Source organism: Rattus norvegicus, chromosome 3, assembly GCF_021556685.1.
Source record: "Rattus norvegicus strain SHRSP/BbbUtx chromosome 3, alternate assembly SHRSP_T2T, whole genome shotgun sequence".
Taxonomy (NCBI): Eukaryota; Metazoa; Chordata; class Mammalia; order Rodentia; family Muridae; genus Rattus; species Rattus norvegicus.
Genome location: NC_141536.1, coordinates 167,803,339 through 167,831,038, shown reverse-complemented (window position 1 = coordinate 167,831,038; position 27,700 = coordinate 167,803,339). Strand labels below are relative to the sequence as shown.

The window sequence follows — 27,700 nt, the reverse complement described above, 5'->3', positions numbered from 1 at the left end:
GAAGTGTCCCATAGCAACACCCAAGAACATTTACAGGGACATAAATATCCATTAAAGGTTGACGTCACAACATCTGGTCACCATCTTGAAGAAGCAAAAACATCTACAGTGAGGAGAAAAAAAAAACTGCCAATTAAAACGGACCTAGAAATGTTGATGGGTATAGTGGTACAGGAAGAAACCCAGCTACTGAGAAGTCTCAGTGTTGGAGAAGGCGGAGAGTGGGCTGAGCCAGTCAAGGGCTTCCCCCCCCACCCCCCACCCCCTCCCCCCTCTGTGAAGCACAGCGTCTGGAAGGAGCTGGTTCCAGTGATACTGTGAAGACCGGTGGGAGGGGACAGAGTCACCCATTACACTGCGGGAATAGAGCAGGTTGTGTGTGGGCAGCTCTAGGAGGACAATGGCAATTTCCTAAACCGTGGGGTGAGAGTGAGAAAGAAGTTTGGATAACAGTAGAGCCTGTCTTTAAAAAAAAAATTACAGGAGTTGGGGATTTAGCTCAGCGGTAGGGCGCTTGCCTAGCAAGCGCAAGGCCCTGGGTTCGGTCCTCAGCTCCGAAAAAGAGAAAAAAAAAATTACATGTGTCTGTCTGTGTGTTGTGTCTGTCTTTCTGGGCACTTGGGCATAGCAGCCTGAGGAGGTCAGAGGTGTCTAATTCTCCTGAGGACCTGGAAACTAGACTCTCAGTTGTCGAGCCATCTCTCCAGCTCCCAGAGGTTTCGTTTTGTTTTTCAAATTTGATGAAACCCAGCCTCAATAAAACTCAAACATGTGAAATAGGAAGGGAAAAGCAATAGCAAGTCACGTAAGACATTTTTGTTGGGAGAAGCGCAAGCGAAGACAAGATAACACTGAAAAAAAAAAAAAAGGAATCTGGGTTTTACCCAATGAAATGTCTTTTTCAAAAAGGGATGAAAGGCTTGCAGAAATGCAAAAGCGGAAAGACTTCTCAGAGGGCTACCACACAAAAATTTGATGTCACTTGAGATATCGAGTAGTGGGGTGTCCCCCCAGAGTGGGGCCCGGAAGGGCTGGAGAAATGTGTTTGAAGGTCACTAAATACCAGACCATAAAGAGGAAAACTGAAGTCAAGATCTGAGCAGAAAAGTCATCAGAGAAGATGCCCTGATGGCAGCAAGCTTACATAGAAAGATGTTTGGTCTCCAATCACTAAGGAGATGCCCATTGAAGCCTCAGCAAGGTGGCTTTGCACACTGGAAGAATGAGGCTGGGCAGAATGGTTAAATGCTGGGAGGAGCGCAGCTCTGTGTGTGTTCCAGAACTGTGGAACAGCATGGAGGGAGGATTACTGGGAAGTTAAGCACAGGCCACCCCAGAGAAAGTCCTATACCAGCAGACACTGCAAGCAGATGCTCACTACAGGGAGGTTGAGTCATTAGTGCCCCACACTGGGGGCAGCCAGGTGTCCTTCAGCAGGTGTGTAGGAAACAAATGGTTAGTGTGTTCTCAGACTAGGAAGCATAGTGAGGAGTGCTGTGCACGGCAGCCTGGGCAGCTCTCAGGGGTGTCCTGTTCACAGAGGTCAGACGGTCTGGGGACAGGGAACCTCACTGACAGCAAGTACAGTATTGGGTCTGGAATGTGGCCTAAGGTGGCTGCAGGGGACACAAGCAGGACATGCTGGACAGACCAGAACAGACTACGCAACTGTAGAGGTACCCAGCAGAGCATGGCCATAAACACTCATCAGATTATTATATAAGACTGGTGTTACACTGATGTGCTGACTCATGTCTGTAGTCCCAACACTTAGGAGACTGAGGCAGGAGGATTTCTGCTAGTTGGAGGCCAACCTGGGATATATGGTAACCTCACAGACAGGGCTACAGATCCTGTCTTTAAAAAAAAATATCCAGGGGGTTGTAGAGATTGTGCCTTAGGGTTTCTATTACTGTGAAGAAACACCATGATCACATCAAGTCTTATAAAGGAAAATATGTGATTGGCTAACTGGGACTTGCTCACAGTTGAGAGTTTTAGTGCCAGTCCCTATGGGCATACAAGGGGCCATTTTTATTCATATCACCAGAGATGGCTCAGTGGGTTTTTGTTTCTTTGTTTCTTTGTTGTTGTTATTTTGTTTTGTTTTGTTTTGTTTTGAGACAGGGTTTCTCTTTGTAACCTTGGCATGCCTGGAACTCTCTGTAGACTGACTTCTATGGGCAGCAGACAGGCATAAGGTACATTACTTACACGTAGACAAAACATTCAAAGGAATCTAGAGAATCCAGTAAGTAAAATGAAATTGGTGAATTTCATTACAGGCACATTATATCTCCAATACAGCTGATTGGAAAAATTAAAGTGAAAGGAGCCAATCTTGGCGCTGAAGGGATGGCTCACTGGTACCAGGCAAGCATGCAGAACACAGACGCACTACAAGCAAACATCCACACATATAAAGTAAAATAAAAACAGTTAAAAAGAAAGAGGGAGCTGAAGTGGAAATTTCTCGTTTATTTGGAGACTCAGTTGTGTCATATGATGCTTTTCTGGAAACTGTCTTACAAGAGGATGTTTTTGCTGAAGCGGACACGTGGGTGAATATTTCACTGAGAACAGACACATGGTGTTTTTCTGGAGGGAGCCTGGAGAAAGGGCATGCAATGTTTTGCTAGAGGGGATGCTTAAAGAACATGTGATGTTTGGAAAGGGTATAAAAATAACCCAATGGACAGTGTATGATGCTGGATGGTATTGGTTCGCCTTACCAGTCTCTGCTGGTCATCATTTGTTGTGACTTCATAGAGAGAAACACACTGAAAAAGAACTTTCTGGTGGTGTTCTAGGAGCTTCTTATTGTTCCTGTGGTCTCAGGCCAATTGGCAGAGTCTTGTGGTTTCCTCTGGACTGACCTGCTGTTGCTGATTTGTGAATGGTGTTTGCGAGTGGATCCAGCTGCCATTGCTGATTTGTGTGAACTGAACTGTTGATATCCTGACAACGAAGATTGAATTCGCTCCAAGGAAATATTTCTAAATGGGTCCACATCTTCCTTTGCTCTATTAACCTTTCCTTTCCACTATGTCTGGTGGGCGGTGGGCTAAAAGGGAGGTTAAAGCATTTAAGAACTTTTATTAAAAGTAGGTTTTAAAAAAATCTAAGCTTAAAAAAAATCTAAGCTTTACAGGAAAACAGTCTTGAAAAAAGTCACCACAGTGAGTACTGCATCAGGGGAAGCCACAGGGCAGCTTCAGGGCCACAGCTCCATTTGGATGAGGAGCCAATGTCATGAGCTGATTCCTACCGGTGTGAGGGGGTGTGGGGTAAGAGGGGGTGTGAGGGTGTAAGTGTGTGGGAGGGTGTGGGGGTTTGTGGGATGTGTGGGAGGGGGTATAAGGGAGTATGAAGGTGTGTGTGGGGGATGTGAGGGGGTATGAAGGGGTGTGGGGGGTGAGGGGGTGGGGGTATGTGAGGGGATGTGGAGGTATAGGGGTGTGAAGGGGTATGAGGAGTGTGTGGGATATGTGGAGTGTGTGAGGGTGTGTGTGTCTGGGTGTGCAGGGGTGTGGCCTCCCCATGCTGGGGGTTGGCCTTGAGCCTTGAACACATCTTGGTCATCATACATATCTGTGCTGCCTGTGACACGAAATGGGGGTATGGACAGGCACTCGGCTGTGGAGAGGGAGGGTTTCAGAGGCAGTAGGACATGCTTCAGTGAGTGGCAGTTACAGTTGGCTTTCTGGGCAAGAGAATGTATACTGAGTTTGACCTGTTATGGCTGGGCCCTCTTTGTAGGACAGCCAGGTGTGTGTGGGACACCCTGAGAGGTCTGGACAGAGCCTTTGATCACACTGGGCAGCAGGGATGAGGCTATCCTTCTAGTGTCTGGGCCTTCTTGTGAGAAGCTGGAGGCTGGGCTCCCATTGGCCAGGCAAAGGTGTGGAGTGGGGAAAGGGTTCACCTCCTACCACTTCCAGCCAAATGATCCAAGCAAACACCAGCTTTGTGGCACCAAGGCCGTTGCCCAGAGCCAGTCAAGTCCCTTCCAGGATGGTACAGTACCGAGCCCTGAACCTGGGCAGCTGAGAGGTGAGGCAGGAAGGCTGATGGCCTGCTGTTGCCCGTTAATGTCCCTGTGGGAATCCTGAATCCTCACGGTTTTTATCGCTTTGCCTAGTTTGTGATTTGCATAAATCATATTAACAAATTAACAAATAAAAACCAGTGGCTGGGGAGATGGCCCCATTGGTCAAGGGTCTAAGCCCAGGGAGCTGACTCTATCCCCCATGCCTGTGGGAGGAAATCATAGCAAATACTTTGTAAACCCAGTGTAGAAAGGCGCTTTATCAAATAAGCCATCTTCCCAGTCCCGGGGCTTTAAAATACCTTGTTTTAACACTTTATTTATTATTATGTATGTGCTTACCTGTGGATGTGTGCATATCATGACACCCGTGTGGAGGTCGAAGGGCAACCCTGTGAATTCTATCTCTCCTACTGTGTGACTTCCAGGGATCAAACTCAGGTTGTCAGGTCCGAACAGCAAGATTCTACCTGCTCAGCCATCTCAATGGCTATATGGTCTTATGTATGTATGTATGTATGTATGTATGTATGTATGTATGTATGTTGATGATTGTGGCTGGCTGAAGAAATGGTCCTTAAAGATGCCAGGTCTGGGTGCCTGAGCCTGTGAATGGAATCTTGTTCAGAAGCAAGAACTGTGGATGGAGTCAGGGTCAGTGAGGGCGTTCTGGATTGGCAAGTGTTCACATGAGAGAAGGGAGCTGGAGGAGGGGAGACTAGAAGCATAGCCTGAAAGACTGAGGCACGACCCCTGTGTCTATAGTATGGCATGACTGTTTAGGGGGCTCCATGGTGGTTACCAGGACAGCCTCGGCAAACCGGAAATGTCCACACTACCTCAGCAGCACCTAGTCTGCTGTTGCCGTCTCCAGTCAAGCCAGTCAGTGTGCTCTTCTGCCACAATGGGATGGGAGATCTTTCTGACCCTCCATTCTGCTTTTCTTGGTGTAGGAGAAGCTGGGCCCTGCAAAGGGAGGCTGCTCAGATGGAGTGACCCAGTGTTCCACCCAGTGCCTCCCTGTGCTCCTCTCAGCCATGGGACTGCCTCGGACGGTGCCCATCATCAGTCTGTGGTAGATCTAAGGAAGGGTGTGTGTGTGTGTGTGTGTGCATGTCAGTGGGTATGCAGTGCCTGACAGCCTGCAATAGACTTGAGGAGGGCAGAGAGTGTGTGTGCATGTGTACACGGTTCGTGAGCATGTCAGTGCATTGTACATACGTGCACATCAGTGTATTGTACACATGTACACATCAATGTATTGTACACGTGTGCATGTCAGTGTGTATGTACATGTGTGCATATCAGTGTATGTATATACATGTGCACATCAGCATATGTATATACGTGTGCATGTCAGTGTATGTGTATACATGTGCATGTCAGTGTATGTGTAGATACCTGCACATCAGTGTATGCACATGCGTGCACATCAGCCTGCAGGCCTCCATCACATATGCTGCTGCTCAGTTTGTTGATTGCTTCTTCTGAAATCAATCTCACAGTTAGGGAGGCTGTGCCCAGTGCAGACCTGTGAGCTGGTGGCTCTGACTGAAGAAGACAGAAACTTTTGTCTAAGGAGATGTAAGAGTCTCTGGGCTTCTAGAAAATGGCCTAAGCTGGACATCACATGTCATTTCCCCAAACTCTGTCTCTGGACTAACCAGTCTTCTTCCCCAGACCTGGAAGAGGGTCCCCACCAAATTCTCCAACTCCATCTACATCCTGGGGCTGCACCCCAGGAAGTTGGTTGTAGGAGTGCGCTCCCCACTGTCCTTCCCAGCCAGAGCAGTTGCCTAGTTGTAAATGTCGTTAGCTGCTCAGCACCCTCAAAATGTACATGTGGCTAATCTTCCTGCAATTGCCAGCCGCACTGTAATTAACTGTGTGAGTGATTTTTTTTTTTTTTTTGGTTCTTTTTTTCGGAGCTGGGGACCGAACCCAGGGCCTTGCGCTTCCTAGGTAAGCGCTCTACCACTGAGCTAAATCCCCAGCCCCGTGATTTTTATTATTACGCAAGTCTCTGTGAATGCAAACCTGTTCCCAAGCAAAGACTGATCTCAGGTCTGAAGAACAACCCTTTCCCAGAGATAGTAAAGGTGTTACCTGCTGAGTATCCAGGTCTGAGCCATCTGCTCTAGGAGCCTAGAAGGAAACATTTTCAAGGAAGGCTACATCTTCAGGAAGAGATTTGAGTCTGAGGTGTCATTACCCAGCAGCCGATCCTGGTGGGGCAGTGTTCTCAGACTCTGAGCTCTCTCCAGTCAGGGTCTAATCTCTGTGGGTTCATGTGGCAAGGCACAGTTGTGTGACTCCAAAGGTATAAGCTGTTGTTGACTGGGCCAGCAGGGAGAGCTCACATGACTGAGTCACTTTGACCCAAAGCCAGTTAAGGAACCAACAGTGGCAATCAGAGGCATGCCGGTGTGGCATGGAGACCCAGGTGAGCCTGAGGTCCAGGACACCCTGAGTTACAGATATACTTGTGCTTGTAGGAGAATAGGTGGCCATCTTGAAACAGACAGCTGCTGGTGTGGATGTGCCTGTGCTCACCATGAGCCTCTGAAGGAGAAACATGTTGATTTTCTCATCAGTCTGCTTTTAGGAGTGGGTTGGGGGATAATCTCCTTGCTTTTGGAGGACCCCATGCTACCCAGGAAGGTGAAGCATTTCCAGTGGGCCCAGTGGAGTCATGTGTTAGGGGAGGTCCAGGATGCTGAGAAGGGACTCTAGCTGGGAAGGCTTGTGTGTTAGGGGCCTGGAGAGGAAGAGATCCACCTATAGCTAACAGGTGATTCCTCTATGACAACACGTGGTACATGTCCTGCCCGGGGTATCACCCTTACTAAGGGTTGGCAAAGAACCTGGCTACACTGGTCAGGTGTGGGTTGCTGTGTGGCTAAACCCTGACTTTCCAACTGAGGAAGAGTTGAAGTGGAGGCCCTGCCAAGTCTCCAGTCAAGATCAGGCCCAGGACTGCAGGACTTTCCCTGGTATTGTAAAAGAGAGTATAGGTTTGGTACCCGCAGGAAGCCTGGGCCACAGCATGAATTCACATCCAAGCAGTTTCTCTTGTCCAGCCCACAATCCCCATCTACCTCTGAATGCAGCCACTGGTGGCCCATGGGCAGCTGGGGACCAAGATTATGCAGACATGTCATGGAGGTAGCCAAGATACCTGTTGGTGTTTGTCTCAAAGAGATGAGACCTGGGAATAAATATTTCTGTGCAGGGGTCCTTGTGGGGACAAAGAAATGCCAAATCAAGTGCTCACAGAGCTGACCACTCAGCTCTGTGCTTGGCAGACAAACAGGTAGACAAAGAGAAGAGAAAGAGAGGTCAAAGACCTCCCCTCCCACCCTCCTGAGAGTGCTGCCAGGAAGAGAGGGGTTGCCAGCTGTGGGCTGGAAGACATACTAGGATTGGCCTCCTCCGTGATGCTCAGGTATCTGGTTCTTTGGCTGGTGCTGATGAGAAGGAAGGAAGGGAAGTTAAGAGATACTGTAATCAGGGAGACCCTGCCTGTTGAGACACTTGCTTCTCTACTGGATGTCACTACACACAGGACTCCCCTCTTCTGGTACGACATCCACAAAGCGGTCTGGCTGCAGTCTGGTGAGTGTAGGTGGTGTTCTGGCCTCCTGTGCTGGTGCTGTCTCTGTGTGGCTATAAGGAAATGACTGGAACTAAATCCCCACAGTTCTGTCAGCTGCCAGTTCCAAGAGCGGGCCCGGTAGATTGGTGTCCCGGCAGGATCCCCGTGAGCGTCCATGTTGGTGCCTGCTGTGTCCCCTGGTGTGACACTTTGTCCTTCTGGTAAAGGGTGTGTGGTGTGTGTTTGCTCTCTGCACTGTGTGGGAACAAACCCTGAGCTGGTGGCTCTAGTGAACTCTGTGGGTGTCATTTAGAGCTGGAAGCCATCAGGATCCTCTGCTGACTGCAGGATGCTCGCCTGGTCACCAAGGGCCACAGGGAGGCCCCGTGCTCCTCTCTCAGTCTCTGGCTTCCCATGGCTGGTTCTGTGGGGCTCACCGAGGAGCCTGATGTGGGTGGTCAGAGCTGTGAGTTTCTAGAGTCCTTGGATGGGACTGGAGCCTGTGAGGAAGGGTAGGGCATCTCCATTCACAGAGCACCATGCTGGGAAGTTCTGGAAGCTACAGAGAATGAGGCCTCGACATGGCTCCCGAAGTTGCTCTCTGGAGACCAAGAGTGACAGCCCCAGCTGGAAGGAGGCTGACTGACTGGTGCTAGACCTGCTATAGGGCATGTCAGCCATCTAAGTCCTAAGAGTAGGGGTGCGGTTGGCATGATGTTCTTGTCTTAATAAGGGGAAACCTCGAATTTTAATGGCGGCCAGAGTCCTGCCTGACCTGCCCAGGAAATCCTGAGAACACAGATCCTTTCACATCTGTGCCTGGGACAAGGCAGTGACAAGCAGGAAGCTGTGAGGGAAGAAGAGTGCAGGCAAAGGCTGAGGAGGAAATGAGGGCCCAGGAACAGGCTGGAAGGAGTTAGGTAAAGGGAGGAGGACGCCCGGTGCAAGGTGAGCTCAAAGTGAGGGCAAGAGATGCTGAGGGCATTCAGGCTTGAGCGGAAATCTGGGTTGAGCTTCCTGATAATGTCAGTGATGACATGATAATGGGTAGGATGGGTTGCACAGAAAGATAACAGGGGCTAGAGGCCTGCCTATGTGCATGCATGTGCCTACCTATATATGCATATGAACATGCATGTGCACACCTTTACATGTGTACATACATGCAACTGTGTGTGCATGCATGTGCCTACCTATACATGCATGTGAGCATGCACATGCATGCGCTTGTGTGTGTTTGCACATAGGCATTGTATACATGTGTGCATACATGTGTACATACATGTGTACATTCATGTGTGTGTGTGTGTGTGTGTGTGCACGAGTGTGTGTGTGTGTTGGCACTTTAGGACAGATCTGACTATGCCCCACAGCAGTGTAAAGAATCTACAGTTCCCAGGGGCCATGCGCTTTTCTGCAGTCCACTGTTGGCCACAGATTATCCTCAGCCAGTACAAGCTCCCTCAGAAGACACTTTAACATTGTTTTACAAAGTGAACCTGTCCAAAGCTCCAAGGGATTTTGGGGGCAGGAGTGCTGATTGGCCGGGTGCAGACTGGAATATCTGTCCATGTGCAAGCTGCAGCTTTCTTGCATATCAGCCAGTGCAGGAAGGCAGGGTGGAGGGTAGGCCATGAGAGGCCCTGGATTTGACAACCAGTGCCAAAACCAGAACCGACTGCTCTCAGCCTAAGTGGATTTTCTTGTGCTTTCACAGGGGCATTTGCGGAGATTATCTAACTCTGTGTCTGATCCACCTGCCCTCAGGTCACCTGCCCACAGCCCCAACTCTGTCAGATCCCAGAATTTGTGGAAAAACACAAGCAAGTCAGAGGCCAACTACTTCAAAGGGGACTTTATTTCCTCCTTTGGAGCAGCGTGCTAACGCCCGACTCCACTCCTGGACACGACAATTCCGCAAAGCTGCGTTCCCTCCGGAACCAAGACTGCCTGGCACTAAAAACACATCGAAAAACATCAACTCTCTTCCCTTTTTGTTCTTGTTTTGTTTTTTTTTCTTTTTTCTTTTTCGGTACAAAATGATACAAACGACAATACAAAATATTTGTGCTGTTGACGATTACAAAAAAAGTCGGAACGTCTGTCTCACCGCATGGCGCTCAGAGCTGCAGTGTGAGCACATCATACTCCGGTATCTTTCCCGAAACAACCACGGTCATGCGGGCTGCTACACATTTGTCCATTTTCAAAAATAAACATGCAGAAAATAAATCAATGGAAAACAGGAGAGGAAGGAAAAGCAAGATGCGTCCCCGGTGTACACGGAGGTGGTTTCCACCGGCTGACTGGTGTGGTAGAGCCTGCTAGGTATGTGGTCTATGCACTACCACACCCGGTGCTCTGTGCAGGGAGATTCTGCTGTGGGTTTTTGGTTTTGCCTTTCGGTGTGGGTGGAAATAGAGACTTCCCCTCCTGTTTACCTTAGAGAGCACAGAGGTGTCGTCTCAATGGACCACATACTCACTATGGGGAAACTGAGGCATCTCTGAGGGCCTGATGTTGGCCATTACTCTGACATTTTGGTGGCAGGAGACCCAGCATTTTGGATGTGCTGAAAGACATGAGAGAGAAAAGCTGCCGGCCGGGGAGTCAGGTGTGACCGAGGCTGACCGTGGCCAGGTGTTGTTCTTCCAAGCCACTCAGTGGTATAGGTTTCTCCTTAAAGGAACCAAACCACATCCTCACACTGCACGGAGCTGGCCACCAGCCTAGGTTGGCTGGGCCCTGACCATAGACGCATTGTATCTACAAGCTACAGAAGAGAAACATTTGACACTGACTGTATGCTTGGCTAATGCTAACTTGTTGGCCTGGGAACGGAGTTCCAAGATGGGTCTGGGGGTGTGTGTAGAACCCTATCTTCCTCTAGCCCTAGGGGCTCACTGGGGTGTAGGGTGAAAGGGACAAGCTCCTGCAGGGGCCTGGCAGTGACAGAGGCCTTGGAGGGTAGGGAGAAGGAGGTGGAGGCAGGTGAGACATGCCTCCAGGTAACTGATGGGTTTGGTACCTCCCGTCCTAGGCTTCTAAGAAAGCCTTGGGATTTCAGGAGAGTTCTTGCCTCCCGTGCCTACCAAACATATGCACACTTCCAAGAACCTTCTTGGGTTTTCTAAAATCAAACCCAGAAAAATCATTTTCAACTCCCCAGCCCTAACCCTCAACAGTCCATCCCACCAGTGGCCATGCCAAGCTCAGCACCACCCGATTTGAGCAATTTGCATAGGACAGCCCTCCCATCCCCCTTCACGAGCACTGCTGGCTGTAGGCAGGGGGACACCCAGGAAGGGACAGAGGCCCCTGTTCATCCCCCCTCCTAGGACAGCGGTATGAGGAGTGAGGAGACACAGGTGAGCTAGAAACCCAGCTCAAGTCCAGGAGTTCAGAGGTGGGCATGGGTTTGATTTGGGAAAGAACCCTGACATCCAATGGGTCATACCCACGAGTTGGGCACCTGTGAGTTCACTCAGGTGCATCTTTGAGGCCAAAGCAGTCTGGGAAAGGGGATCTAGCAACGGAGTAAAGAAGCCAAGGGGAGCCATGGATTAGAGACCCCTGGCAAGGGAGCATGCGATCTCCTGGGGACCCCCAGCCCTTTTGAGATCTCCCTGACCCCTCAGTTGTAGGTATGGGTTAGAGATCTGGAAGAAACTTATTTCTCCTCAATGCCGGGACTTCTGTTGTCTCCCCAAGAAGACTCTGACACCAAGGTCTCCCAAGCAATCAGCACTCTTCAACCCCTTCCTTGGGAGTATCTTATAGCATGGGGTAAGCCAGGAAGACTCAGCACAGGATGCTTCATTGGTGCCTGCCTTTCTGCCCCATCCCAGGGCTCTTTTGGGCCCAGACATGTGAACGTCCTAGGTCTGTTTTCCCCTCTAGTGAAAAGGTAAGCTTTGCCATCTCCCGTAGGTTCTTGTACATGGCTTCTTTGCTGTCCTGCAGAAGCGGTCACCCTGCCCAGTTCGCCCCACGCTCAAGCTGCCGTGGTTAAGTGCCCCACCAGCTCCAGAGAACAACAGAAACATGGGTCCCTCTGTGGTCACAGGGGCACAGCAAGGTAATCTCGCCGGCCTCTTGGTAGGTCCTCACATCCATAGCAGTTCATGGGACCAGGTGGGAGCTCAGGTTAGCCGAGCCCAAGGAGGCCAAGCAGCTGCCGGAGTCCGGCCAGGCTCTGCCTTTTGCGTCTGCGTCTGCACAGCCTGGGGAGGGTGTTGAGAGCGTTCAGGGGTCCGCTGAGTGGAGGGTTTGTGATTGCTATGCCTTCAACGGGATCCCTCGGGGTCTCATCCTGAAGAGTGGATGGCTGGACTAGGGTTCTGCAGGATGCTGCAGCTTCTTAGACAATGGACTGTCCCAGACCAAAGCAAAAAGGGGACTTCGGTGGGATTGGGGGCGACAGCTGGTCCAGAGAGAGGCTTTATGGTGGACTTGAGGGTGTGGCAGTGGCCAAGTGGAGAGGTGAGGACTCCCGGGAAGGTCTTCAGGCGTCACACCTGCCCCAGCTACTTACAGTGTGTAGGGGCAGAGCAAACATTCAGGTGAAGGCCTAGTCCACACAGAAGTGGCTCTGCTGATGGGGTTGGGCTGGCCCAGTGCTTTTTTGGTGCTGGAAAGCCTGATCCTCACCTAACAGCCTCGGGGAGGCCAAAGGGCCCAGGAGACGCTGGCTATGCCTAACAGAAGCTGTTGAGATCTGTTTTTGCAAATAAGTTACCTACTTTCTGTTTCTTAATAAAAGGCTTTAAAAATAAAAAAGGACATTGTCTCCCATTGCTCACCACCTTCAGAAGGTACCTAATGGGGCTGTGGCTGTGGGGCGGGGTGGACAGAAGTGGGGGTCTCGGGCTGTCTCTCCTCTTTCAGTCACTCCTGAGTTAGGGAATCTGTCATGTACCAAAAGGCACTTTTGTTTTGTTTTGTTTTTTTGTTTGTTTGTTTTGTTTTAACAGTGCTTTTGTGGTAAGAAATTCAAGTTAGGGCTGTGCCTCTGGCTCTCCCTTCACGGTACGTGGCTGTGACTACCGAGATGCCGCAGCGATGGTGGGTGCCCGGTGGCCTGTGTCCGTCCATACTGCAGAGCTCCGCGCGGGGACGGCAGCGGGGAGGGATCTCTCGACACCAGACGGCTCTGGCACCTTGGCTCAGTTCTGCTGCTCAGCCTCCAGTGCCCTTCTCACGACGGTGGTGAGGTCGGTTAGTCCTCCTCGCCACCCCCATACATGTCCGCCAACTTCTTGAACCGGGGCCCCCAGTCATTCAAGTAGTCGTAATCTTGATCCCCGGAGCTGGAGGAGTTCAGGGAGCTGACAGAGCCTGCAGTAGAACCGCTGCCTTCGTAGTCGAAGACCAGCAGGGAGTCATAGGGGGGTGCGGTAGGGTCATTGTCAGCAGCTCGGAGTCCCTGGAAATCACAGAGATGGGGGGTTAGGTGTGAGCGCTGTGTCAGCCCAGAGGAGGACGGACCCATGCGAGCGGGCTGGGGGGGTGGGAGGGCGGGGAGGGGTGGGGGTGGGGAGGGGTGGAGGAGGGAGGATCTTGTGTACAGTAGGCACTGTAATCGCTGCACGTGTTTATCTGTAGGATACCTCCAAGGACCAAATAAGGATGTACATTTATAAGGAACGGACGGGGGGGGGCGGGGGTGTGCGTGCTAGCGAGATGGCTCCGCTTTGTTCTTGCGGTACCCACATGGCAGCTCATAACCATCTGCAACTCCAGTTCTAGGGGAGATGACCCCATCTTCTGACCTCCGTGGGCGTTGTACACAGATGGTGCACAGACATGCATGCGGGCAAAGCACTCATACACATAAATAAAATAAGATAAAACCTGTAAATGCAAACAATAACAACAGCGCAGAGTGTAAGAGCGGGAGGCTCAAAGCTGTGAGCAGCTTCGCCACGGATAAGACTGGGGGCTGGGCTGGGCTGGGCTTCGAGTAGTGCTCTGCCCCACCAGGGGTTAGGGTTGGAACAGGGTTAGGTCTAGGATGAAGCTCGGGGCTAGGGCTAATGTTAGGGTGAAGGTAGGGCTTGCTGCTGCTATTTTGGGTTAGGTCTGGGGTAGGATTAATGTTACAGCTCCAAGCTAGGCTTGGGGTTAATGCTAAGGTTAGGCTTGGGGTCAGAGTCACAGCTACTCTATGGCTAGCATGAGGATAGCTATGGTTTGGACTGGTGCTAGGGCTAGAACTGGGTTGAGGAGTAGGAGGAGGTTTAGTTCACAACCTAGGTTCCAGGTCTCCGCCCGCCAAAAACAAAAAAACCAAAACCTAAACCAAACCAAACCAAAATCAACCCCCAAACTGTGCTGTCTTGCAGTCGACTGATCGACTGATCGTTTCCTTTTGCAGACTTTGTAAGAGGCAGGGGTGTGTTGTGACATGGGGCCAGCCTTTCCTGGCTCAACTGTAGAGACTAAGCTTCTTGCACAGTGTGAAGGCCTTGTTGCTGGGTGTTTTATGCAGCCAAACGCTGACAGGGCTCAGTGTGGTGATGCTTGGGTGCCCATCTTCGCGTCGTGATGGGGATAGGGAGCAGAGGTGGCAGAGTGGAGCTGAGACATGCAGGCCAGTTTGCTCTGGTACCAGGACTCCAATGTGGGCTGGGATGGCCATTCGAAACCTCACTGGCTTAGTGGGTCTGTTTCTTCTGAGAACAGTTCTTCTTGCTGTCACCCTATTGTGTCACAGTGACCCAAATGGCCCCCAGTTCCCACTGAGCGTCTGCTGAGTCTTAGATTTCCTAAAAGTATCTGACTCATGAGCTAATGTGCTCACGGCCACAAGCAGAAGGGCAGGCCTGGCCTCAAGTCCTAGTCTGAGCCACCTCTCCTCACAAGCTCTGTGTGTATGTGCACACACGTGTGTGTGCACACGTGTGTGTGCATGCATGTGTGTGCATGTGCGTGTGTATGTGCGTGTGTGTGCGTGTATGTGCGTGTATGTGTGCGTGTGCGTGTATGCGTGCGTGCGTGCGTGTGTGTGTGTGTGTGTGTGTGTGTGACAGGATTTAACTTTTAAAGGAGACGCTTTTGCTCAGGTCCTCCCGAGGTTCGTACCTCATTGATGAAGTCTCCAATGTCTCCTGGGTGTGGCACCACAGGCCTGACTGGGTACTGGGGTTCGGCACCTACTGGCCGTTCATCCACTCGCCGCACACCAGGGGCCTTGCTCAGCACATGCTCCATGGCTTCTGGCTGTTGTAGCTGGCTGAGGTCGTAGTCCTGGGATGGAGACAGAGTGAGTCAGGGAAACTGGAGTGTGGGGGCAGCAGGCAGGGCAATAAAGAGTGCTAAGAACATTCATGCTCAGTTTTCTCACCTGCCCACCACACCAGTCTCCAAGCACACTGATTGCCCTACTCTAGGCCTGCCCCTTCCCCACACTGCCTCTTCTCCATTTGCCCCAGCCCTGCCTGACCTCAGGGTCCCCATGGACTCTATACCTGCCAGCTGCCTTGTGGGGACCTGGACCTCCTCCCTACCCCCCACAAGTGACCCTCCTGCCTGCAGCCCTATGCAGCCAGCCACCTGCACCTTTAGCACTGACAGAAAAGGGCTGGGCCCTCCTTGCCTCCCTCCTTGGGGTAGCTCTGTGCGCTCTCCCCATCCTGGTCAGAGAGCCCCACCACCACTGGGAGTGTCCAGTAGGTGGGTGTTCGTGACCCCAGAAGACTCTGGACTGCTTTCTTTAGGGCACAGAACAGCAGCAGGTTGGTCTGGGGGCTGGAGAGGGAGGATCATGTGAGGAGGACCGATCTGAGGATGAGGACAGTCAGCCCAGGCCTGAGCACACACGTGGGAGAGGTTGCGGCCTGTACCCAGATCTGTGCCTCTGGAAACGACTGACTATGCAATACCTTTCCCTAAGGAATGGGACAAGACAGGTAAGGCCCCAGCACGAGCCCAGCTGGGCCTATGAGACTCTCGATCTCTCACCTGGTCCTCCTCGCCGCCGCCTTCCTCGTCGTACTTCAGGATGTTGTCCCTCACGTCGTCCTCAGGGTCGATGAGCAGCTGCTTCGTGTGTCTCTCCTTTTCCCTCCGCTTCATCCACACAACGAACAGCAGGACCATGGCTGTGAGAGGGGGAGCCGCACTGTGAGCAGTGTGTGCACACACGGGCGCGTCTGTGCATACGTGCGCACGGGTGTGAACGTGTGTGCAAGTCCGGGCGTATTGTGGGCATACGATGGTTGGATGCGTGTGGGTTCTGTGTTCGTCTGCACAGCAGGTGTGTGCGCATGCGTGTGCACACTAAGTCCCAGCGTTAGAATGGATGGAGGTCGCAGGAAGGCATCTGGGTCCTGAGCTTTCATTCCTCACTGTAGTCCTTTGAGACTGGCTCTGTCACTGAACCTGGATCTTGGCTGTTCACCTGTCAGCTTCAGTATTCCTGACTCTGGACCTTACAGTTGGGGTTACAGGTGTGTGCCTAGCTATGCCTGCGGGTCTTAGGACTCGAACTCCGGTCCTTATGCTTCTGCAGCAAGTGACCTTACTACTGAGTCATCTCTCCCAGCCCCTGCCACACAGTTCTCGTTGTGAATATTTTATCTGCAGTTGATTGCATGTACAGATGTAGAACCTGGGGTTGCAAACAGCCCTTGGGATTAGTTTCTTCTTTATGGATGTAGCCAATGGTGCACAACTATCAGTACTTGAGGGTCAGGAGGACAAGTGGAGAGGCTGAGCTAAGAGACCTTCCTTCCTCAGAACTATTGCAAGGTGAGGCTTTGGGCCCAGAAGGCAAAAAGGAGCATTTTAGAGTACAATGTTCTAGGCAGGAGCCAAGGTGGGGTGATAGCCCCATGATGGAAGGAGACTGGGGAAGGGGCAGCCCAGAAAGGGCCTCCGGCAGGTAGGAAGCCACATCCTGCACCTCCAGAGGCCCCCCACAATTCCCAGGCACACACCAGGATAGGTGTGTGATGTGTGATATGTGTATGCATATGTATACATTGTGTGCATGATATATTCACATGTGTCCACATGTGTACATATGTGTGCATGATGTGTGTGCATATGTGTACATTGTATGCATGATGTATGTATATACATTCCAGGAAGAAAGGCTGACTGGGGAGGGATCCCAGAGGTTCTTTTATCCAAAGGGATTTGGGTGCAAAATAAGAAAATATATGTAGATATGTCTCCTTTGCCATCTGCCTTGGCCACTTGTCTGGGACATTCTGCTTATCTATGGGAGCTTGCATGGTCTTCCTGGATAGGTCTCTCTTCCTGCCTGGGTTCTAAGGGCAGGGCTCCTGTGAATTGGAGACAGGAGACCCCGATTATCGTGAAGGTGTCTCCAGGTGTGCTCCCTGCGGCCTCTGCTATCTCTTCACTGTTAGACATGGAGGAGGAGTTGCCTGTCCAGGGCACAGGGAGGGGAGGATGTCAACAGACAGACACCTTGTGCGGAGGGAAGGGTTGCAGGCTGTCTGAAGGGTGGCCAGTTTGATGAGGTGGTTTGGTTTATTGCTGGGATGAGAAAGACTACAGCTACTGTAGGCTCAGAGGCCAGACCCCTGCAAGTGACAGATAGCAGATAGCATTCCTTTCAACCTTTCAACAAGGTGGTAGCCAGGGGACCTCTTGATGTGGCCCATGTTGTGGACAGGGAACTGGAGAGAGAGAGTGAGAGGACCACTCTATGAGCATTGAAGTAGAAACCAGACACCTTGGGCCACTTTCCTCCAGATCAAGTGGCCGGAGAGGCAGCTGTGCAGCTGGTGTCTCATGTCACCTGAGGAGATGTGGAGGGAGATTGTGGAAGAAGGGATGTGCTCCCTCCCCCCCACACCATATGCCCCACTCTCAGTTAGGGCCACAGGGACACCTGTATTCTGACCCCTGGCTTCGCACTCCCTGCAGGCAGGAAAGGGAGGCAGGTTCCCTGTCTGGATGGTAGGCCCGCTCACTCCACATGGGCACTGACTATTCTCCATCCCTGTCCCTTGTGTCTGCAGAGGAGAACGCTGGCCCAGCTCTGCCTCAGAGTCAGTCACCTCTCCCCACAGCGGGGCTGTTTCTGACCCCACATGAAGAGGGTGTCACACGTTGAATACGGAATACTCGCCAGCACTCACTTAGCAGGATCACGATGCAGATGAGGATCGCCACGATGGCGCCCGTGCCCAGGCCAGCTGCAGCCACTGCACCGACCGTGGTACAGTCGCCATTCTCATCGCACGGGCACACCTTGACCTTTATGACGGATGTGTTGGACAGGGGAGGGTTGCCAGAGTCCGTGACAATGATGGGGACGTCATACACCCCTGCTTCCAGGTACAGAATGCGCAAACTGAGCTGGGCATAGTCACCTGGAATGAAAAACAGCAACGTGCAGCCAGTCGGCAGCTATCCTTCCCAAGGAAGACCTCCGCAGGCACTGAGATTGATGGCATGAAAAGCTCTCTCTCTCTCTCTCTCTCTCTCTCTCTCTCTCACACACACACACACACACACACACACACACGTGCGCCTGTGCGTGCGTGCATGCATGCATGTACATCATACACACAATGTACACACATGCATACACATCACAATATACCATGCAGTCTCACACACATGTGCACATACATACATCATGCACACAGTGTACACATATACACACATACACCACACATCACAACATACCATATAGACGTCCCTGCACACACATCATGCACACATATGTACACATGTAGACACATATACATGTAATACATCATGTACATGATGTACACATATGCACACACATCACAACATGCCATGCACGTACACACACACGCATACACATGTGTATGTACATACATCATGCACACAATGTACATATATGCACACACATCACACCACACCATACAGATGTGTGTGTACACATATGTATATAGGCACACACATACAGACACACACACACACACACATACACACGCACACTCTACCGCCATTAAGTTAAAGATATTGAGAGATAGTTCCATTGGTCAAGCTCTTATCACACGAGCATAAGGATCTGAACTGTACCTCCCTGGACCCCATCTAAAATGCCTGCTACAGAGTGCATACTTATAGTCAGATCTGGGGAGGCAGAAGCAGGCAGAGTTTTGGAGCTGGCTGACCAGCCAGAGAGGCCCTGTCTGAAAAAAAATAAAGGGTGGACATCTCCCAAGGATCAAGAGCAGAGCTTGACGGTGACCTGCTGTGCACACACACATGTATCTGAACATATGTGTGCCTGCACACATACAGTGACACACAAAGCTAAAACATCAACCATATCAGGACCAAAAGTGAGTCAGTATTTAGGGTGAAGAAATGATTTCCTGAATGTATAGAGTTCTATAAAATCAATTAGGAGAAAACAAAAACAAAAACAAAAGCAAAAACAAGCAAACAACAACAACAACAAAAAAAACCAAAACCACCTGCACTGGAGAGATGGCTCAGCGGTTAGAGCACTGACTGCTCTTCCAGAGGTCCTGAGTTCAATTCCCAGCAACCACATGGTGGCTCATACTATCTGTAATGGGATCCGATGCCCTCTTCTAGTGTGTCTGAAGACAGGTACGGTGTACTCACATACATGAAATAAATACATCTTTAAAAACAAAAAGAAAAACAAAACAAAACAAAAACCTCCAAAACCCAACTCTCCTGAAAGGCAAAGTCATTGAGAGGAACCCACACCTCAGTGAGCATGGGAACGCTCTCCACCAGGAGCCCAGGGGCAGAGGACAGCGGTGGCTTTGCTTATCGGGCTTATGTTGCCATGGGCCCGAAGAATCGGCAGTTTTGCTGGTGGAACCATAAACAGGCATCGCATCTCTAGGAAGGTGTAAGGCTCCTAGCACTGGCCACACAGGAGGCACAGATCTGCGAGAGGCCCGGCCTCAATGCCATCAACATCACCGCAGCCGGTGCCTCCTAAGGGGTGCGTTCTCCAGGGGCTACAGACGACGGTCAACGGTTGCCAGCATGGTCGAGCTAGGCTCTTTCTAGAACAGGGAGGCGCTAGGAGCAAAGACAGCCTTGTGGTGGAGGCACAGATAAACAGGGCTGTATCTCCAGCCTTGTGTGTGAACCATGCGGAAGGCGAGGACTGTCTCCCAGCTCCGTAGCTCACTGTTTCTCAGTGATGGAATCCTAGATCCTTAGATACTGGTTCTGCTGGTGGCTAGGGCACTGCTGGGTGGACTCACCATTTAGGCGGGTGATGGTCCAATTCTTCCTCACCGTAGTGGGGATGAAGGGCAACTCAAAGACGTAAGGGCCGATGTTGGGGTCCATATCGGCGTCGGCTGCGGTGATGTTGATGGCGTTGAGGCCAGGCCTCTCGCAGATCTGTGCCTCCTTGGGCAGCAGCTGTGGTGCGTTGTCATTGATATCGATGAGGTAGAGCTGCAGGGTCCCAGTGCCACTGGCTGGGGGGATCCCTGCAGGACAGAGAGGGGTGATCGCACAGGGCCGTACATAGAACAGGCAGATGCATGACGTCCTCGGCGAGACACACAGCCGCACTCGGACTGGAGTTCATACGCCATCTGCCGTAGGAGGGAACACCTTCTCTCCTACAGGACAGAGGTCTCTGCACCACATCCGTGCAGTGCTCACAGAGGCCAGAAGAGGGTGCTGTAACTAGGGTTATAAATGGTTGTGAGTTGCCATGTGGGTACTGGGATTTGAACCTTGGTCCTCTGTTTGAGCGGTCAGCTCCTCTTATCTATTGAGCCATCTCTCCAGTGCCTGCACAGCCAACTTTGTGGACCAGGAGCACAGGGCCTGGGGGAGCCAGTTGGATTAGGGTTCAGGTTTCTCAGCCATTTACTATGGGATCAGCTTCAGGGCCACAGTAGTGCTTGCTCTCGAGATTTCAGTTGCTCTGTCCCCCCAAAACCCACCATACAGCCCTGCCTCGGGGCCTTTGCAAGTGTTCCTTCCAAGAGCAGAACTCCCCCTCTTTCCCTGGCTTCTCCCACCACCTTTGTTTCCTCCCAGCTCCTCTCGCTACTAAAATGGCCTGGGCTTTCCCTCTGTCCTTGTCTTCTCTTCTCTGCTCTCTTTAAGAGAAGAACCAGGGGCTGGGGATTTAGCTCAGTGGTAGAGCACTTACCTAGGAAGCGCAAGGCCCTGGGTTCGGTCCCCAGCTCCGAAAAAAAGAACCAAAAAAAAAAAAAAAAAAAAAGAGAGAGAAGAACCAGAAGCCTAACTGTTAGCTCAGGTTATCGCTGTCCACCGGGAGGTTACACGTCCAGCTAGTGCCATCCCGTGCCTAAGTCTGAGAAAGAGAACTAGTGCCGTGCTTCCTGGAAGTCCACGGGAGAACACAGGTGAGCACTACGCTCTTCCTGCTCTTTGCCAGAATGGGGTCACAATGCCTGGGGTGCCCATCCTGGACCAAGCTGTGACATAGCGTGGACATGGTGTGAGTGCAATGGGTCTGGTTATCAAATCTCACCCTGACTTCTGGACTTCACTTTCTTAGTTCCTGAGGCTGGCTGGGAACAAGCTCTATAACCCAGGTTGACCTTGAGATGGAGATCCTCCTGTCTCAGTCTCTTGAATAACTGGATGTGGGTATGCATCACTAGGCCTGGGTAAGTCCTCCTCTCCTGTCCCCTCCCCCCTCCCCTCCCCTCCCCTCCCCTGACACCTTTGCAGACTGGGAGTAAACTCAGTCTCAGACATGCCAGGCCAGCGCTGTATCGCTGAGCTATGCCCCTGGTTTCCAGGTCTCCTCACTGTGAGAGAAAATCCCTCTCAGTTTTGTTGACTGTGATCCCACAGCTGAAGTGACCTCTACTGAGAAAACAGGCTTTGACAGACAGGGGCTTGTTCTCTGTCTGAGCACCAGGCCCTCAGAGAGTTCTGCTAGGTGAGGCTTGTCTCTTCTGACTCCAGGTAGGTGCCTGGCCTTCAGTGGGTGACAGGACAGCCGTGGTCAGAGCATGGAGAACGCCGACTCTGGCTTACTCACAGGCCGGACATCCCTCATGAAGGACATACCCGTCAGAGCATTAGGCTCCTCCCATTCTGCCGAGGAAAAAGCTGAGGCCCAGAGAGGCCAGGGCTCTTCCCAAAGCAGTGGTGATGGACGGATGTCTGCCCATAATCTCCTTCACACACGGCTAACCACCATACACGGAACCCATGAGAGTGCTCAGCTAGACTTCACGGTGCTGTGGGTCTTGAAATGGGCCTCTCGGCCATAGGTCCCATCTGCTCTTGGTCCACAGCCCTCAGAAACCTCCTGAGAACCTGTGCTGTCTTCCTCAGGATGACCAGTGTCCTTCCTGCTCCTCCTCAAGCTCCTCCATGCTGCCTGCCCAGCAGCCACCTAGCGCCCTCCCTTGCTCCCAGAGTCTCAGGGCTAGGGTGCCAGCTAATAGTGTTGGGAAGTGGCAAATCTGTTCTGTTCACCCCAGTTCATACATGGGGAAGTTGAGAAGCTAGTAAAGACAGGCTGGGCTAGCCTTCGGCCACTAAATTCCCTGGTTTATAGCCACCCTGGAGCCGCGAGTTTATGTGTAACGGTTGGAACACTGTGGGAACACGGGCAGGTAAGCAGATTGTTAGGGGAGTAACTGGAGTTTCTGAGGTTGACACGATGGGTCGACACAGGGTGGGGGCAGAGTTAAGTGTTCATGGCTGCCTGTACAGACTTCCCTCCACCGAGCCCTCTAGACCTCTCTGTGGCTCTCTGGGTGCCTATGGCCTCCCTCAGGAGCACCCTCCCTTGCCCACAACCCCAGGACACTGCTGCTGGAGTGGGACTTACCATTGTCAGCAGCCAGGAAGGTGGCCTCATATACATTGTTCTTGGTATAGAGGGACTCTCGGTCCAGGACTGCGGCTGTGGTGATCTGCCCATTGGATGTGTTGATGTGCAGCCAGTTGGCGGGATCAGACAGTTTCGAGTACCTATGGACAGGAAACCAGAAGCAAGGTCAAGGTCTCAGTGTTCTTCTCCCAGCCAGCATCCTGGGTACAGCATCCATAGCCCAGTGGCATTTCTGTCCTCCCAGAGTGCTCAAAGGTTTCATGCACCTCTGTGCCCCTTCCACAGAGGCACAGGCCACAGCAGTGGCTCATGTCCCTGTGGTGGGCGGTCTCAGATTCTGGAGGACTCCAGAAGGCTGTTCCCACATCACCTCCATTTTGCAGGTGGATGGGTATCTGGGGTACAGAGACGCTAAGCAGTTTGCTCAAGTCACTTGCTGCTGTCAGGGAAGCCATGACCTGCCCTGGCTTCAGTCTAACTTGTCAGCCTGGAGATGGTGACACTGGTCAATGATGCCCAAGGCTATCCTATTGGCTGATTCTCTGGGGAGGGTTGCCTCTAAATAAGCCAACACCTCAGGTCTGGACATGGTACCCCATCCTCCTCTCTCTACTGGGTTTCCTGGTTTTCAGGCTTTTCTGGGCATTCTGGGACTCTTCTGTGTGGTACATAGGACTGGATCCTGCTTGAGGGTCAGATAGGGCCAGGCTGTGCTGAAGACTCACCTCACGGCTTGCTGCATGAACCGGTCAGGGTCCACTGCAGAAAAAGTGGTGAGAGCCGTCCCGGCAGGCACACCCTCTTCCAGGCGGATCAGTTTATGGTTGGAGGGGAAGTAGGGGGCTTCGTTGACATCGGTGACAGAGATGGTTACCCCCGCTGTGGACTGGAAGGACATCTGGATCCCGCTGGCCAGGGGCGCCTGGTTGGACACCATTATGGTCAGCATGAAGGCACGGTTCAGCTCATAGTCCACTGCCTGGAAGAAGGGACAGGTTAACGGGAGCGTCCTACAGTGGTGGGGCTGGCCATTCCCACTGCTCGGTCTCTCAGATTCTCCCTGCCCTGCTTTATATGGTAGCCTGGTTTCCACTGTCCCTTTACAGCAGACTCTTGCCTCTGGCTTCTTCTAGCTTCTGACCAATGAGAGAGGAGAGGGGTTGGGGTAAATGGTCTCTAGCTAGTAGCCCCACACCACACTCTGATGAGGCAGAAACTGGGTTTCTTGGGGGATCGATCTTTCTGCCTTAGCTTCCTGGGTGTTGGGATTACCGATGTGTGGTCTCCATGCCCCGCTTCAGGAATTCTCAAGTATGCCTTAGTTACCCTGTGGGCTGGCACAAGTGAGCTGAGGGTCTTGAGAGTTGACAGCAATGGTGGCCAAAGGTTGATTGGTTTTAGGGTGGCCACGATGGGTCAGTGAGCAAAGGCATCTGCCGCCGTTCCTGAGGATGAGTTTGATCCCCAGAACCCAGAAGGTTGGAGGAGACCACTGGCCCTGCAAGCTGTCCTCTAACTGCCTCCTGTGGGAGTAGCACACGTCTTCCCCCACCCCCAACCAAACAAAAGTTAGTTTCTGCTGGATGCAGTGGTACAGGCCTGCAATCCTAGCAGTCAGGAGGCGAGACAGGAGGGCTGCAAGCTTGAGGTCAGCCTGGAATACACCGGGAGGCTGTCTCAAAAGTCCAAACCAGAGCCGAACAGCAACATTTAAGCTTTTTTACTCCTTCAACATATCCTTGTACTTGTTGCTGATTTTGTGTCCTCAGTGGGAGACTTAAAGTAACTTAAATGCAGTTCTGGGGGCAGAAGTAAAATGGGCTAGAGTCCGACAGTGAGACCAGTGGTGACTCCTGTCTCATACATGTCCACTCTGGAGAGGGGTTTGTGGGGTCCGGTCCCTTTTCAGAGCCACATGTAGCTTCCTGCCTCCAACTGCTTCTACCTCTGCCGTCACACCTTGCTCTTCCTTCGTGCTGGTTAGTTTTAGGTGGACACAAGCTAGAGTCCTTTCAGGAAAGGGCACCTTAGCTGAAGAAAAGCTGCCACCGGGTTGGGCTGTGGTGCTCCTTCCTCATTGGTGAATGATGTGGGAGGGGCCTGGCTCTCTGTGGGCGGGGCCACCCGGGGCAAGTGCGACTAAGCAACCCGGGCTAGCCAGTAAGCAGCGTTTCTACCACATCTGCTCCTGTCTCCAGGTTCTTATCCTGACTTCCCTCCACGATAGATCATGCTTGGGACATGTAAGGCGAAACATGTTTGTTTCAGATTTATTTTATGAGTGCTCTCTCTGCATGTACACCTGCGTGCCAAAAGAGGGCATCAGATCCCATTACAGATGGTTGTGTGGTTGCTGGGAATTGAGCTCAAGACCTTTTGAAGAGCAGCAAGTGCTTTTAACTGCCGAGCCATCGCTCCAGCTCTGTTTTTTTTTTTTTTTTTTTTTTTTTTTTCCGGAGCTGGGGACCGAACCCAGGGCCTTGCGCTTCCTAGGTAAGCGCTCTACCACTGAGCTAAATCCCCAGCCCCTCCAGCTCTGTTTTTAATCACAACAACAGAACCTTTAACTAAGACACTCCCTGGGGTTGGGGATTTAGCTCAGTGGTAGAGCCCTTGCCTAGGAAGCGCAAGGTCCTGGGTTCGGTCCCCAGCTCAGAAAACAAGAACCAAAAAAAAAAAAAAAAAAAAAAAAAAAAAAAAAAAAAGACACAAACACTCCCTGAACTTCATTCCCTCTTTTAAAGACTTCTGAGGTTGCATTGGGCTGACCCAGATAGTCCAGACTCAACTCAAACCTTAAGACCTTCAACACTGTTACATCTGCAAAGACCCTGCTGCTTCTGGTCACAGGTTCTGAAGGCAGCAGGTACGGGAGCCTGGGGTAGATAGTACTACAGTGCTTCTGTGCCCCTGATGTTGAGAAAAGCACCTGGTTGGAACTTAGGCGAGTGCTAGACAGTGGTTCTGAGAGTGGCCCTTGTGAGAATAGACTGGGACCCTGAGTTACCATCAGCAGATGGATGATGCAGAACTCAGTGTACCACCCAGAGAGGCTTGCTGTTATTCTGTGGGAGGAGCAGGCTGTCACACCTTAATGACCATAAGCAATACGGCTGCATAACACAGCTCTCCAGTTACCAGTCTCTCCTTGAAGGACCTTCCTGGCTAATTTCCTCAAAGGAAGCTCCAGAGAACAGGCCTAGGACACTGGCTCAGATGCCATCAGATCCCAATGTGGGATCAACCACAGCCGAACGACTCAACTTCTCCAACAGTGCAAAGGTAGGCAGAAGTGAAGCCTGACAGTGACTGGGGGATTCCTGCCGCAGGCCATGTGACTCACTGCCCCTTCCTGTAGGTTTGCCTGAGTCTTCATGAACTCCATTAGGGGGAAGAGCTTTCCTGGTGGAGCCAGCTTCCCACTTCAGCCTTCCATCTTCAGATGTTAACCCTTGTGTTGGGTCTGACCCCTGGGTCTATGGCTAAGGAAGTCAGAACCCGGCCTCCCTCTGGATTTCGTAAGCACCTGTCATTGGTGCCCAGGGCTGCCACTATGCCGAGTATTATCTATGCATGGACAGGAATTACAAACTAGGTAATCAATACGGCCACTGGGCCTGGGAAGGAAAGAGAGGCACTGAATCTTGAAGGCTCTAGAGCGGGTGGCAGAGACAATGCTGGCTCCTTGACGGTGACCTTGGTGAGCCCTCCCTCTCCCCAAACCTGGTTTTTATACTTGCTTGAAGGAGAAGTGGATATACAAGTTCTGAGTATGATCTCACCTCTCCATGGCACATGACGGTGTCCAGCTGTCACTGGACATGGAGCATGGCTGAGACTGTGCCTCCGACTCCCTAGGCCCAGGTATGGCCGGTGAGTTTTCCTGTACAGTCAGGGAATGAACTGGTCTCTTCTCCCTTGCTCTACCTCTTCCCCGATTTGTACCGTGTCACCGGACACTACACAGGTGCATTTTTATAGGTGGTACCTGTGCCCACAGGCTCACCTGGCTGGACCTGCAGCTACCTGAGCTGGCTGCAAGTCTCTCAAGGCACCCAGGGCAGAGTAACCTTCACCCTTCCCTTTGAAAGGTCTCACGGAGGCTTCTAGGCCAGACAAGGTGAACCTCCCCCAAGCCTAGTCTTGGTTCTTCTGTACTTAAACTCCAGGTGCCACCAAGGCCCGAGAACTGGCACCACACCATGGCAAGGTCTTCCTCTTGCAGAACCAATGCCTGCCGATGCCTGCAGCCCCTCCTGGGAGCCTCAGGAAGAGGCCAGGCCAGTCTGCTTTAATGGGCTGCTTCCTAAAACTGTGGAGGGAAAGGTCTCTCTGTGTTTATTGGCTCATGTCCTTGTGGGACACAGAATCACATTGTATATGATGTACTAAAAAAAATCTTGTCACCAGTCCTTCTAGAAAGACTTTGGCCAATAAAACCCGCAGGCAGGTAAGATAAACTACACCTATAATGTGGAAACTGACAGAAAAACTTGCAGTGACAGTTTCAATTAGGGTGCTGGACATATTCACTAAGGTGCCCTCCTCAATGACCCTTGGCCCAAAAGGGAGGCTTAAGTGCACATTGGAGAGGTAGGCCCTAGCCTCAAGTGGAAGAAGAGGGTCACAGCACATCCTCCTGCACCGTATGTCAGGGTGTGTGCATGGTCTCACGAGAAGGGGAGTTTTGTTCACAGGAGAAGGCCAGGATTTTTCCATTCCCGGTGGAGAATGGTTGGTGAGATTGGAGTCAGGAAGATCAGGAGTTTGAGGCCAGCCTCGGCTGCACAAATTTGAGGTCAGCCTGAGTTAGGAGAGACACTGGGGAGGCCGTCTCCAAAGGGTTTGATCCTTGGTCCTGATAGCCAGCAGACATTCGTGTTCCCAAACCAGGGAATGTGTAGGCAGCAGCCACCTACCTTCACCACGGTGACCATGCCCTCATTGGTCACAGGGTCTGTGCGGACACTGAAGTGCCCGGAGGGGTCTCCACTTATGATTCGGTAGACAGCATTCCAGTTGGGTGAGTGGGGCTGGTCTCGGTCCATCACTGTGAGGTTGGCCACTACTGTCTCTATACGGTTTTCGGGGACCTCTCCTGCAAACTGCAGAGTGCAAGAAAGAACATTAGGACCTCATATGGAGCCTGGGGAGCCAGACTCCCTGCCAACACTGGCAAGCATCAGGGTCTCTGCTCTCGATGGATGACCTAGGTGGACGGGGATGGGGCAGCCGCTGTTCACTGTGCAGGGGGATAGCCCTGGCTTCTCGA

At 51.8% G+C, this 27,700-nt stretch overlaps 1 protein-coding gene across 1 annotated transcript in view; it reads right to left on the bottom strand.

Annotated features, from left to right (window-relative positions):
- Window positions 1-9,483: 9,483 nt before the first annotated feature.
- The window catches only part of Cdh4 (cadherin 4), a 479,197-nt gene continuing 460,980 nt past the window's right edge, over window positions 9,484-27,700 (bottom strand). The window contains 8 exon segments of the mRNA NM_001419540.1: window positions 9,484-13,068; window positions 14,727-14,891; window positions 15,606-15,745; window positions 17,759-17,992; window positions 19,850-20,083; window positions 22,426-22,568; window positions 23,154-23,407; window positions 27,348-27,533. Coding sequence (NP_001406469.1) covers window positions 12,862-13,068; window positions 14,727-14,891; window positions 15,606-15,745; window positions 17,759-17,992; window positions 19,850-20,083; window positions 22,426-22,568; window positions 23,154-23,407; window positions 27,348-27,533 — 1,563 coding nt within the window. The 3' untranslated portion in view covers window positions 9,484-12,861.